General features: G+C 44.8%; 1 protein-coding gene across 6 annotated transcripts in view; it reads left to right on the top strand.

The window, feature by feature from the left end:
- Positions 1–13,764, top strand: part of EPHA5 (EPH receptor A5) — a 203,288-nt gene that overhangs the window by 111,575 nt on the left and 77,949 nt on the right. For all 6 annotated transcript variants that reach the window (XM_086464672.1, XM_086464678.1, XM_086464676.1 and 3 more), the window contains one exon: positions 5,741–6,076. In XM_086464672.1, the coding sequence (XP_086320798.1) occupies positions 5,741–6,076 (336 nt within the window). The remainder of the gene's footprint in view (positions 1–5,740; positions 6,077–13,764) is intronic.

The following is a 13,764-nucleotide window of genomic DNA, read 5'->3' as shown; positions in this document are numbered from 1 at the left end:
TCCTTTTGAGCTGTTCCTGTACTGTGACTAGACATTATGGTCCTAATTAATGTGCTTTTACAGGCTCTGGGCTGGAGCCTGAACTAGCCTTGACACACTTGTAATGTCACTGCCTTTGTCCACCATAGCCCCAGTTACACATGAACAGACTTTTCGAAGCCTTTTGCTTCAAAAGCTGGCATTAAACCCAGCAAGCATTTTTGTAACGAATGGATGCTCCATCTCTTGCCATCTGCTCATGGTTGGACTCAGCCAGCGGCGTGGCGCCACATTGGTGCGTGCATGGGTACTGGTGTGGGGCACGCATGCGGAGGAAACGGTGGGTAGCACTTGTCAGCAGTAGGCATGGATAGAGTCTACATGGTCCTGCTTAGTGTTGTCTCAACTCATTTTGGGTCAACAAGCAGGGAGAGAGCCCTACCTTTCCAGTCTGCCTGGGGATTCGTTCTTCAGGATAGTCTCAAAACTCTGTAATGGAAACTGCTTCTCCAAACCTGCAGCAAAAATGTAGAGCTTATCCCCTTGGAGTAGGGGGAGGGTAGTATAACAGGCAAATTAGGGTATTAGGAGTCCAAGGTGGAGGCAATGGAAGTGGAATCACTAATTTTGCCCCTTTCTTGCCATCAGTGAGCTTTCCTGAGAGCTGTACCTTGAAAGTTTCTGTTCAGTGTATGTTTCAGATACTTAGGGCCACAATTTGCATGCCCCCAGCTAGTCCCACCAAAACCACAGGTTTTTCCTGAACTGGGTCTGTCATGCTCCAAATGTGATTTTTGAGGTGCAAAAGTGGTTTAAAAGGACCGAAAAGGAGCTGAAGTACTGGGGCAGGAGCAGGTAGAGCTTCCAGGGAACTTGGGCGATGAAGGGAGAAGGAGGTTTATGAGTCCGTGTGCGCTCAGAGCCACTGGGCAACAGTACAGAGGTGACTTCCATACTGTTTCATTGCATCATGTGTGCATGATAGTGGCTTTTTGTGCCTTCATCCCAGTGAATACAGATGTGCTTAGTAGCTTCCCAAGTTTGCATTTCAAAAAGAGAAAGAAAAAGTCTGTTCCTGTTGGAGAGATGCTCTTGCAAAGGAAATTGCCCTCGGCAGGTCTCTGCTTGCCCGCAGGAGGCACTCGGAGCAGAATTGGGGCCCTTGAACTCTGCGCTTGCTTTTCATCAGCAGAAGGAGCATGAAGCATGTGACTGTTGGAAGGTGTGCTGCAGGGGAGGAGACAGCCTTAGGCAGCATGGCAGTAGCTGGTGCTGTCGGATCAAAGTGGGCTGGGGGGCTGAGTCATGCAAGCACTTCTCAGTTTATTAAATAGGTACGCCAGTTACGCCGGTGTCTTTTGGAACAGTAGCAAGGGTGGGTTACAGCATGAAAACTTTGATACCAGGGCTTCTTGATGTCCATTTTGGCCCTTGGCCTGACTTAAAAGGCATAGACAAATGAGAGACGATGAGGTCCAGTGGGGTATTGGGAAATGGGAAGAGAGAGCAGTACTCTCAGCTCTGGAAATGCACATAAAATTGGCTTTTTTGTGCAGGCAGAACCAAAGCCAGGGACCGATACAGAGTTATGCCAGACTGCTGGTGTCCACAGTGCCTCCTGCCCAGCATCGGTTGCTCTTTGTCCCTTCTCAGGATGGAGGGATACGCATCCAGTCTGTCCTGCTGGTGAATTAGCACAGCGAAGGAGCTGCCATCCCTGAGGAAGAGGTTTATGCATGCCTGAGACTTCAGCGTAGGGCAGGATTTTCAGAGAGGCGCAAACAAGCTTGGTGGCCAGCTCATGTTAAAAGGAAATTAAATTTTAGTGCCTGTTTGCCCCAGATTTGAATTTGGATCCTGTGGGTAAAGGCTGTAATTTCTGATTCTGCAAATACCATGGGATTTTCTTTTTGTTTGGGGTTTTTATGCTTATTTGTTGGTGGTGATTTGTTTTTTTTAAGTTTGTTTGGGGGTTTTAATGTTTGGGTGCTTTTGTTTTGGTTTTGGTGGTTTTGTTGTTGTGGTTTGTGGGGTTTTTGTTGTTGTTTTGGAAGCTTACTATAAACTAGTTAAAGCACAGGCGTAGTGCCTGAAGCTGTATTAGGATATGGCTTGGCAGGGCACTGGGACAGATGAGAGGTTTAATGCTGACCAAGGCACTGCTCAGTTTCTGTTACCCCCTGCAAACCCGGGTGCAGCAGTTGAGGATGTTGCAGCAGCATCTCTGCTGGCATTCACATCCGAAAAGCAGAGGGGAATCACCTGAGCCCTCTCTGTGTGCTTCAGTCACCCTCGCTTGCCCTACACATCCTTTCTTGGGATTTTATCCTAATCCAGCTATATTTGTGCTGAAGGTGAGGAGGAGGAGCCATGCGTTACACCAGCTCAGCTGCAGAGTTAGTAAATTTTGGCAGGGAGAGTAAAGAGTAGGTAGTGACACTAATGTTTTAAACCAGTCCAATTAGATCTGGAAGGGAACGACTCATCGTGAACTGAAACACAAGCGAGATAGACTTGAGTCATGACTGCTAGGAAAATATTACAAGTTTTTGGTATGTTTTTATTATTTATTACTGCAGAAGTTAGTAATATTCATAGGATTCCCTCAACTTGAAATCTAGTTAATTTTAGAGACTATATCAATGTCCATTTTCAGGTGTACACCTGCAAAGTCCCCTTGCCAGCCAGACAGCTACGAAATCACATTTTCCTCACTTAAAATGAATACTTTTCTGTCCCAAACTGCATGAATCTCCCCACCACCACCAGCATCACCAAAGAAAACTAACGGCTACACCACTGTCAACTGCTCAATTAAGTACAATTGGGGGGGGGGAATAAATTTTTATTTAATTTTTCCAGTTCCTTAAGCAAGTTTTATAAGTAATGATGGGTAATTTTGAAATTAATAGTGCTGTGATGCAGTCTGAAGTAATTATTGCCCTCAGACAAAAAAAATGTTTGGTCCTGATGGGCATTTGAGAATTCTCTTAATATTATTATGTATCTTCCAGGTAACTGCACTTTATTTCTTCTTAACTAAGTAATCCTAGCTTCAGTTCCTTGCACAACATCTCTTTAAAATGAAAATGTAGTTACAGGGTTTTTTTTTCCCTCCCATCTCTGACGAGTAGCCCTGTTGCTGTTCAGAGCATATTGGGGAAATATTTTTAATAGTATAACACATGGGACAAACTGAAGATTTTGTAGTGTTTAGTGTAACGTTCTATTTGGAAAAAGTTTACAGTTAACTTTGAGTGTGTACGTATATATAAATATATTTGTAACTCAAGGGTAACTTCTCTCTCAGGTTATGTTTTTAAGATATGTGCAAAACAACAAATGTTGGGCAAACAACAAGTTTTTTGTCCATCAAGAAGAACACCAGTATCTTTGTCTTCAGAATACATTTGCCTCTGGTCAGTAAATTGTGGTGCAGAAGGGTGAATCTTACCTACTTAAGGGATAAAGCAGCAAACTGAAAAAATACATATATTAAAAAAAAAAACCAAAACAAAAACAAAAAAACCCAGTAAACTATCATCTTTGTCCTTGACAAAAGGAGGATGGAAATTAAACCAGACCTAGGGCCCCCTTCTTCCAAGGGTAAAACACTGTTTTGTTCTCCCAGCTGTGATTTATCAAAGTTTTACGCAAGTGTAGTTTCAGGATTCTTCAAGCAGGTCTTATTAGATATATGTAGACTACTAAAGACCTTTCTCTGAGCCCCTGTGAGAATGCTAATTTTATAGGTTATGAAGTCCCACTAGCTTCAAAGCACTTCCACTGAAGTTGATGTTTTTAAGCCTTCAGGAAGAGCAGCCGATTTTTCTGTACAAAGCAAGTGAAAACCTCTAGTGACTTCACAAAAGTAATAATTTATCCCCTGTTAAAGACACATTGTCCAGTAAGTGTTTCTTGTGCCCGAGTTCTTTATTTTTTCCTGGAGTACTGGTAGCAGTAAAAGAACATTCATCCAGTAGAAGAAAAAGTAGGGCAATTTGACCGGTAAAACACATATAAAAAACTCCTGAGTGCAATATATATAAGTCCACACAGCTCCAGTGATGAATTTCATTGTTTCCATTCTACCAGCACGTGTATGACAGTGCAGAAAATAGTCCTGGCTTGGGCTGTACCTTGGTGTCATTGCCTAAATAGCGCTGGATCCCTGCAGCACAGATTGCAAGTGGCTTGGTCCCGGTTTGTAGTGATCTGAAGTGATCGCAGAACAAAACAAAGCTGATGTGTCTTTTCCTAAACTAACTTAGAACCCCACCCACTCACAAAAAAAAAAAAAATCATGATTATATATTTCCTCTGGCAGTGAGTTTCCTATTTAACCAGAACAGCTCGAGTCGAAATCATGACAGTGTTTTATCAGTGTTACCAATTTTATAGACTTAAAAAGGGGAATAGAGGAAAATGCTTCTGGTTTATAAGGTAATCTCGTTTTTGCAACTCTGCTTGTTTTAAATAACGAATCAAGTTTAATAATCACGATAAAACAAGAAGATGACAGCCTAAGACAGGCTGTTAAATTCGTATGGATTTCTAGCTGGTGAACCTAGTTGTCGAGCTCTTTTCAAGGAACTGCTCATAGATTTTGACAGCTTCATTCAAACCAAAGGGGAGTGTGTTGCCTTCTGTCCTCTACCTCCCTTGGAAAAATCCCAGTCTTTGCTGTATAACTTCTGGTGGTGCCGTGACTAAAATTCGTCTTGGCTTGCTTTGATAAATCTTCTCTTTTCTTCCTTGTTCATTAGCATTCCCTGAGTATATAACGTGTGGATCTCTTGCATGAGATTCCTGCTTGTCCTTTCACATTGTCTTCAGGGTGTATCTGCAGCTTGCCCTTCGTCTCCAACACAAGCCTGTTAAAAACAAAAAGCTTGCAGCACCTTCTGTAAGTAAGCAGTCTTGAAGGTGTCTCCAGGTGGGCTTTGCTTGCCCAGCCATGGCCTTTCCCAGCAGGACAGCTCACCTTTACAGGAGCTCTGGTACCTCTGCAGCAGCTGTTTCCCTTGGATAGCCTTGCCAGCGCCACGCTGGCATCCTGAGCAGGGAGGCTTGGCAAAACAAGCAAGTGCGATGTGGCTAACCAACCGTGCTAGAGCTTGGCAGGGACCAAGAAGGCTGCCGTAGAGTAGCCGGATCCAGCCACATTTCCAATGGCCTGTGCAGATCACCATCTGCTTTGGGCTACACTGAGCATCTCACTTAGGTGTGATTTGGATGCCCAAGCATAGGTTTCACTGTTGCCAAATAGCTGATGGGGAGAGGTGGGTGCGCACAGAGGAAAGATTCGGCATCTGAGTTGAGTACCTAAGTAGCGTGAATATCCCAGTGCGTGTCTCCTTTTAGCACCTAGGCCTAGTAATATAGGGACAGTGGGGTGAGGAGGGGGAATCTTGCTCATGATGAAGCCAACAGTGACTTGGGCAGAGCAAAGATTTGCAGCTCCCTTCACAGGAAGAGCAAGGAGAGCACCAGAGGCAATGCCCCAGGGTGGAGTGCTACTCCTGTTGGGTTTGAGCTCAGTGCAGGTGACTGTCTCCCAATACGGACCCCTTGAGGTGAGGTGGGAGTGCTCAAAACAGATCCCGATTTTCCCAGTTCTTTGGGTACTGCTGCAAATGGTCCCCACATACTTTCTGGCACATGAGCAACGGGGCATCTCTTTTCAACCTAGAGAGCAGTAGAGAACAGGTTGACTGATAATGCTGTTTTTACCATGTGTTTTTCTCACTTTACAAACCAGGACCCCCCTCTGCTCCTCGGAGTGCCATCTCAAATGTTAACGAGACTAGTGTCTTTCTGGAATGGATTCCCCCTGCTGATACTGGTGGAAGGAAAGATGTATCTTATTATATTGCATGCAAGAAGTGCAACTCACACTCAGGTCTGTGTGAGGTGTGTGGCGGTCATGTCAGGTACCTCCCCCAGCAAACCGGCCTGAAAAACACCTCTGTCATGATGGTGGATCTGCTTGCTCATACAAACTATACCTTTGAAATTGAGGCAGTGAATGGAGTGTCCGACCAGAACCCTGGAGCCCGGCAGTTTGTGTCTGTAAATGTAACCACAAACCAGGCAGGTAAGTGGATCTTCAACATGGGGAAATGTCTGGGGTGGGAGCCCGAGCCAGTCAGATCCAGTGCAGACCCCTCTTTGAAATGGGTGGAAGTCCCCAGCATGGAGGGCTGGACTGTGGCCTTTTCAGATATTGGGGGGGTGGGTGTTATGTCTCATAGGTTATAATTACTGCAGTCTTCAGCATGTTTCCTTCCAGCAGGACACACTTTTAGGATTTGTGGCTTTTTCCTTTTACGCTAAGCAGCTTAGAGATCCTTCCACTTCTTTGCATTTCGGTGTATCCACTCACTAAACCAGAAATAAAACAGTTGCCTCTTGTGTTGGGAAAGGGAAATTTCTAAGAGTTGATTTTGATTAAAAATGCGAATGGTTAAAATGTCCTAACTTTGCAAACAGTTACCCTAAGAAAATTGTTTGGAGTGACTTTAAGAAATTTAATCCCTCTTCTGCACCGTGATTCTAAAGCGACTGAGCTCAAGCTGGTGAGATATGGTACGTTGTCACTGCTTCTTCAATAAGCTAGGGCTGAGGTGACATTGCATACTGTGTCCTCCTTTGTTTTGCACTGTACAGGCAGAGGTCGTGTAGACTGGTTTGTTCCTTTGTCCAGGTTTCAGATCTGTCTGCCCTTCCTTTGCCCAGCGGTTGAAAAGGGCTGTCACCTTGGACAAAGGCAGGGAGTTGCTGTTGTCCCCTGTCATTTGGAGGTGTGATGAGAGGCAAAAACATGATCACATCTCCTTCCGTGCACATCAACGCACCAGGCACATCACACGGCTTCTGTAAGCCCTGGAGACCTTTCAGTCCTTCTTCTCTTGTCCCTCATGCTCTGTGTTTTAGGGTCTCTCCCTTTGCCTACCTGGCTTGCTTCCTGCCGTTTAATTCAGGGCTCCCCAGCAACACTTGTCCACTGCAGAACCCTTCCAGGAATGTGAGCTGGTGGCATTTGGGACTGTGAGGACTGTGCTGCCAGATCACTGGAGCCACCCAAAGCCTTCTCCTTACAGAGAAGGCTTAACCGGGAAACCCAGTGTGGTATGCAGCATAACAGCTAGGTGGAGATTGGCAGATCCTCACTGCGGAGCAGGAGACTACCAGCTGGAGCAGGGCTGCATTTCATTCCTGCTACCCAGGTGTATGTGCATGGGCTTGGCAGCCAGCAGCAAGAGAGTGCGATTGCATCGCACTGCATCAGATACCTGTCATGGTAATTAGACTGGATTGTTGAAGTGTTGAACAAATCGTTCAGATATATCTCAAGGAGGGGAAATAAAGGCATGCTAGGGTTGCTGCTGATGGTTGTGGCAGAAACTCTTCTGGAGGAGCATCGGTGGACAGTAGTATGACACCTGTTGAAGGCACCTGTTTAATGCAGATCAGTGGGTGTCACAGTCCTAGTGCTGTTTACTGTTTCCCTGTTGTGAAGGCTGCTGCCAATAACTGTTGTTGGAAAAAGTGTATTTTTCTGTTAGTGGGTTTGTATTAGTATTTCATTGCTGGCGTTGGATTTTCCCTGATGTGTGGAGTTAAATCCACATAAAACTCAGTAAATGTAGCGGCACGAGAGGAGATGATACATTGCTGATCGGTACAGACTGTGAGGAAATGGTCCTGGTTTGTGAGTTATGTGCCAAACTCCCCATAGTTGCAGCAGGATTTATCCACATAGCTGCCTCCCTGTGCATCAGGCCAAGAATAACCCCCCTGCAGTTTTCACCTCCAGCCTTGTATTGAAAGGTCTGTTACAGGAACCAGTAGCCCTGGGACAAGCGTGGCTCATGCTAAGGACAAGTAGGTAAGTGTAGCTTCTGGTTCAGTCTCCCTGTGTACCACGGTAGAGCCACAATAGAGAGAGATACTAATGGATAGAGCCATGAGTGTTTAATTCACTGTGTGATGTTGAAATTGCGTCTGTATGCTCTCATGTTTGATTTAACAGGAGGTTGAATCAAACCTCTGTCCAAAGCAAGGAGTGGTGACTGTATGTTGTTGTCTCTTTGGCTAGTCCTACCACTCGTTCAGGAGGAGAACCAGGCCTGTCTGCTGTAGCTGTAGCATCGAAGATGCTTCCCCGTAATGTGCTCTTCCAGGATTCCTGAGGGGATCATCCGTTTTTGCATGCCAGAAGTAAAGCAACCGTGGAGGGGGACTTTGCAAATCAGACTAGCTGCTGAGTGTGAAAAGTGGATATCTGTTTTCTCAAGGTGCCTCTGAAAAGTGTCCTTTGATGCAAGTAATGGAGGTGGGCAGGTGGAGTCGTCCATGCCTGGCCATGCCCAGAGATACTGGTTGTCTCTGAAAAAGCCTCACCTTCAGCTATCTTCTCTCAAATAAGAGCAGGCAGGGCACATGGGGCTTCAGGGAGTCTCAGCCCACTCATCTTACCCCTGAAATTACCAACAGAAGATGCGGCTTTGGGCTCTCATCCTTTCCCTTGCACAGGTTTTCTGATGGTGTGATTATTTATTCATGAAGGCTGGTGTAATGAAGTTGAGTCACTAAAGGCAGTGACACAAGGCCAGCTGTAGCAGTAGGAGAAATCCTGCTACAAGAACTGCTGGCTGTGGAAAATGAGAAAATTGCATGCTGTGGGATAGGTCTGGCTGCTGGAGCCCTGCTGGCAGGTATTCACTAACCCAGCACTGCAGAGAAATGCCAGGATCTGTTTTGGTGGTTTGGCTTTTTTCTGTCCCAAAAAGACCGTGCTAATTTCAGGCCTGCAGAGAATGCACAGGCAACGGGGTGCTGGGAGCACCACCTTTTCTGTGCATGGGAGCTTTTGGCAGCAGAAACTACCTCTGGTTTGGGCTCTCAAAGGGATTGCTTCCTGAAAAAAAAAGTGGTTTTCTCCAAAATAATTTGTCCCCCTTCCTCTCTCCCCAATTTAAAATAATGAGAAAAAGAATTGGCACCGTCAGTCAGTCTGACATTTTCAGACTGATGTAATTTTCCTCTGAACTTTTGAAATCAGATTTGGAAATACAGCAAGGAAACAGTAATGTTTTGTGCACAAGAGGAGGCAGATCAACTAATCTCAGCCGGTGACCCCAGCATGCTTCTGCCCCCCCCAGTTCCTGGAGACCTGATGGTACTTGGGATGGGAGCAGTCTACATGGGACGCAGTGGCCTTAGGCTCCAGATACAGGAGTAGGTCCCCTGTCACCCTCTTGTAATCCCCAAACCTCTGTTGTTTCTGTGGGATTTTGCGGATGTTTTCTGCTGGAAAACATGTATCTAGAAAGGGTGAGCAACACCACAAGCCAGGAGAGGCAGAAAGTGTGCTGGCCTGCATTGTGACTACCCTAGAGCTGCCGCAGACAGGCAGAGAACCTTATTCCTTTGTAGACACATGGGTTGGCCAAAGCATGGTTCTTCCCAATGGGATTGCTGCAAAATACATGCCCAAGGGACTTCCCAGCGCAGATGGCAGGGAGCTGTCTGTAATGCACTCTCGCAGCGCATTAAAAAGTGTGCCTCATGCACGTGGGCTGGAGCCCAGTGAATAATTCATAAGTGGCAATGATAGGACTGTGTTAGCCATCCTTTTCTTCTTCATGGTTTTGCTCAATTTTCATATTTTTGAAACTGCCACCTATTTAGATGGCTTCCAGAGAGCAGTCTGCGTGTGCTGCTAATATTGAAGTTTGCTTTTCAAGTGGAAACCACGTGAGTTTTTTTTTTTTTTCTCAGTGATTTCACCAAGCTGGATGATTTAGTAATGCTGTCATTTTAGACAGAGATGTGCATCTCCCTTGAGGTCTTTTGTCTTATCTGCCTTGTATACAGAAAGCACCTACCATGACATCTTGGTCAGAGACGTGTGTCTCTTAATGGGTCTGTAGGGAGCAAACAGTTGTGATTCATGTTTGCTTGCATGCCCGTTGTGTCATTGTAGGACCACACTGTGAAGATGCAATGTTTAAAACCCTTCTAGGTTTAAAACCGGCCAAGAGTGTTCACTTTTTGCTGGCCTAACCGACTGAGCAATTTTCTTTGCTTTTCATTTCCAGCATCTCCCATGCTGGGCATGGCTTCAGGCATGTAGCTGGCCTGGAAGTAAGGGGTGTGAGAGTGAGGTGGTTCTCCTGCTGGCATCCCAAATGCCACGGACTCCTTTACACTTAAAGACCTTCTCTCTGTGTGTTTTCAGATAAGCCCCTTGCCTGTTTTCTGTTTGAAAAGTCAGAAGCCAGTGTTCAGTCCCCTTCTGTGACCTGTATGATGTTTTCGAGCCTTTTGGGGGAGAAAGGGAAGAAAGATCTACATGTGATTGCTAACAGAGGAGGAGTTAACCTAATGCCTCAAGGAGTCTGCACTCCTCAGGCCAAACCAGAGATAGCAATGCTGTTTAAACAAAGGTGTTGGAGGACAGGACATGGCAACCTGTACTGCTGCCTTGGAGGCATGGCTAGGTTCTTGCTTGACCAAAAAAAAAAAAAAAGGCTAGATGTGTGGAACAGCTGGAAAGCTCTTGGAGCAGGGAGGTGTGCCAAGAGCCGTGATCCTCACTCTGATTGTGCAGGCTGGGACGCTGCAGTTGGGGGAAGCAAGGGAGAAGGTGTTTTCCTTCTCAGACAGGATGTACCAGTCTTTGAAAAGCAGCCAAGGGCAATTTGGAAAGAGAAACCTGCAACATAGAGCTTGTTGCAATCTTATGTTAGCAGCTGCGTGCTCTTGAAACCAATAGACTGCAGCCCTGCACAGTCTGGCAAGAAAACATCAGAAAATGAGGCGAGAAGATGGCTGTGCATATTTTCAGAGGTTGACTTTGGGAATGAACAGGTTCAGGGCCTGATTCTTGCAACTTTCAGGTCTCATAGGCTTGTTTGGTTTGGCTTGGGGAGGGGGGCAGCTTGCTTATTTTCTTTAGGAATAACAAAAACTTTCTGGGAGGGTGCTCCAGTAGATGCAGCATGTTGCATGCATCTCACATGAGAAGCAAGACTGGTTTTGAAGCTCTACTTTTCAACCAGAACTGCTGACCTAGGGTCTGCAAAAGCTGACGCCAAGGTGGAGAACAGGGCTTGCCTGTAGATGTCCATTGTAACAGTACTTGATCCACTGAGCTGCATCATCTTCCCAGCAATGATCAGTGGTGGGTACCATACAAAGGGTATGAGCATGAGGCAGACACGTACCGATGCTTCCTTAGAGTGCTCTCCAACCTCCAGGGACAGCCTCTTTGTGCTTTATAGCCCTTAATGGATTTTTCTCCCATGAATTTGTCTAATCATTTTATGAACTTCGAGAAAATTTTAGCAGCTGCAGGCAATCCTATAGGAATTCAGTATGTATGATCTGATAGTTTAAGCTGTGCTTTAGATTCGCATTGGTCAGAGAGGAGCTATTAATGGCATAAATAGAGGGTTTAAGGCTTGCAATTGCCCATGTGTTTGGAAAGCACTGTCATTTAGAGATGCTGCACAAGCTTCCAGGGTGTTAACACAGGTATTGCAGCATTTAGCCTAGAATGATGTACCTTTAAAAGCAAAATGTAATCTTCCATACCAGGATGGGCAAATACAGGGGTGTTTTAATAAGCAGAGTTAAGCTAGTACTGCCTCGAAGACCATGGTCTCCGTTTAAACCTGGGTTCACCGCAAGTGTGCGGCAGCATGGCTGCGCCTTGCAGCAGGATCCTTCTGCTGGCTGTGAACACCCTTCATGTCCAGGGAGATGCGAAAATGAGTATCAAGCTGGCAGGGAGGGTTCAGGCAGGAAGAGAGAATAATTTCATTTGTGAAGTCTTGTGCATGTGCTAGTAATCAGTCAGCTTGAAGAAGAATTTTGCTTTAATTTTGAAGTGTGTTCACATGTAATCAGAGAATGCAATCATAGGCAGTTAAAAACAAACATGCTGGCAGAGCCAGTGTTGCACAAAAGGTTTATTGTTTGATTATTATTTTTTTTGTGATGGCTGCATTTATTCTGAATGCAAAATCTTCATCCACCGTCCTATTCCAGAGTCGTGAGTTCACCCCAGCCCAGATGGCTGGGTGTCTGCTACCAAATGAATTATGGATCAGCTGAATATTTTACAGTTTTATTTATAACTCCCCAGTTGGCAATTGCCACTTTTTCATAGTTTGTTTTAAGTCGTTTTGTTATACTTGGAGTATTAGAAATACATGTTTGAACATTAGAAGAATTCTTTGGAATATGGAAAAAAAAAAAAACACAACAAAATTACAATATGACTTCTAGGTAGAGGTCATTTTTGTTCTTGAAGTATGTGAGGCAACCCCGTTATTGATATATGAGGACATTAAAAGATTAAATAAAAAGCATTTTGCTGCATCTACAGGCAGACCTATCAATTTTGACATTAAAGTAAAATGTCTTATTTATATATGAAAATAAAAGTAGTAAGGAATAGTCATCCCCATCCACCCTTCTCCTAAAAAGGGAAAGAGAAAGGCACTGAAGTTCTTGTGACGAGATTCGACCGATGACATCTATTGGGTGTTGTGCAGTAGGGTGTGGGTTGTGCTCTCCCAGTGGCAGCAAGACAAATATCTATGGTAAAGCGATTAGTCTCCTTCAAAGTATGCTACTTGTGTCCATTTATCGATGGACTGCACCTGGATAGTGCCATGCAGCTGGGTATGAGGGAGCAGGAGCTGCCCCAAATACCCTGCTTGAGGTGCTGCAGCCAGCAGGACTGACACTGGTTCCTCTGTAACATCCTGGAGTTGCTGGGATCACTGCCAGCAACGTAGCCTCAGCCTTGGGGTAAAGCATCAGAGACTGGGCAGCCTGAGTCTAGATTTTTAGAGATGTATGAGGAGCAAATATTGCTATTTTCCAAAAAGCATAGAGCAGACTGTACTGCAGTCAGATGTGGTAAGAGCTTCACAAGGTCAGGGCTGTAAGAAACTTGTGTTTTTGCAGAACACCGCTGATGTTACATTTCAAGAGTGATAGTGCAGGTTTAAAATTTTATTTCCCATTTTGCTGGCGTATTTTTAAAGGATTGCCAAGTAATCTTGTATTAATCTAATTCTAATCACCCTAAAACAGTCTTTGGGGCCAAGGAGTTCTCTCTGTATTGTGCTGAGCCCAGTACTTGGCAGAGAGCAAAAGTAAAGCATCTAAAATGGTTTCACTGCCCAGATGACATCAATGTATAGATTTTTTTTTTTCCCATGAATGCAGCTTATGAATTTTACTGCTAATAAAATCCTGTTCAGCTCTTTAGTCTCAGTCTGCAAGCTGATAATACCTTTGTCTGATATGTTATATCTCTGATTTTAGCTTTAAAAGTAGTTTTACGTTTTTAGCACTCTGCATAAATGGTACTTCTGAAAGTGCTCTTAAGACATCAGGACTCAAAAACAGCCAAAAAGAATGTAAAAATACTTCCGCTGCTGTTAGAGAAATATCATGGGACTTGTAGACATTTAATAAATGTCCCACTTGCTCCCTGACTGTGGCTTCTTTACTGTACGAAGTAAGCTCTTTATAGTAATCTCCCTCAAAAGTTAAATGTAAGAGTGGAGGAGCCAGACTAGTTTGAAACATTTGCGTTTTAGTAATTGTGCATTGAGTGACCACGCCATAGAAACACCACTCAGGGTATAGCAACTTCACAGGACATTTTGCCTTTCCCAGGCAACTGTTGTGCTGATAATATGGATTTGAATCCACATGAGGGTATAAGTACACACATGGCTGTGTGTACACGTTTGT

This window comes from Leptosomus discolor, chromosome 4, assembly GCF_034619465.1.
Source record: "Leptosomus discolor isolate bLepDis1 chromosome 4, bLepDis1.hap2, whole genome shotgun sequence".
NCBI lineage: Eukaryota > Metazoa > Chordata > Aves > Leptosomiformes > Leptosomidae > Leptosomus > Leptosomus discolor.
This window is presented reverse-complemented; position numbering and strand designations above follow the sequence as displayed.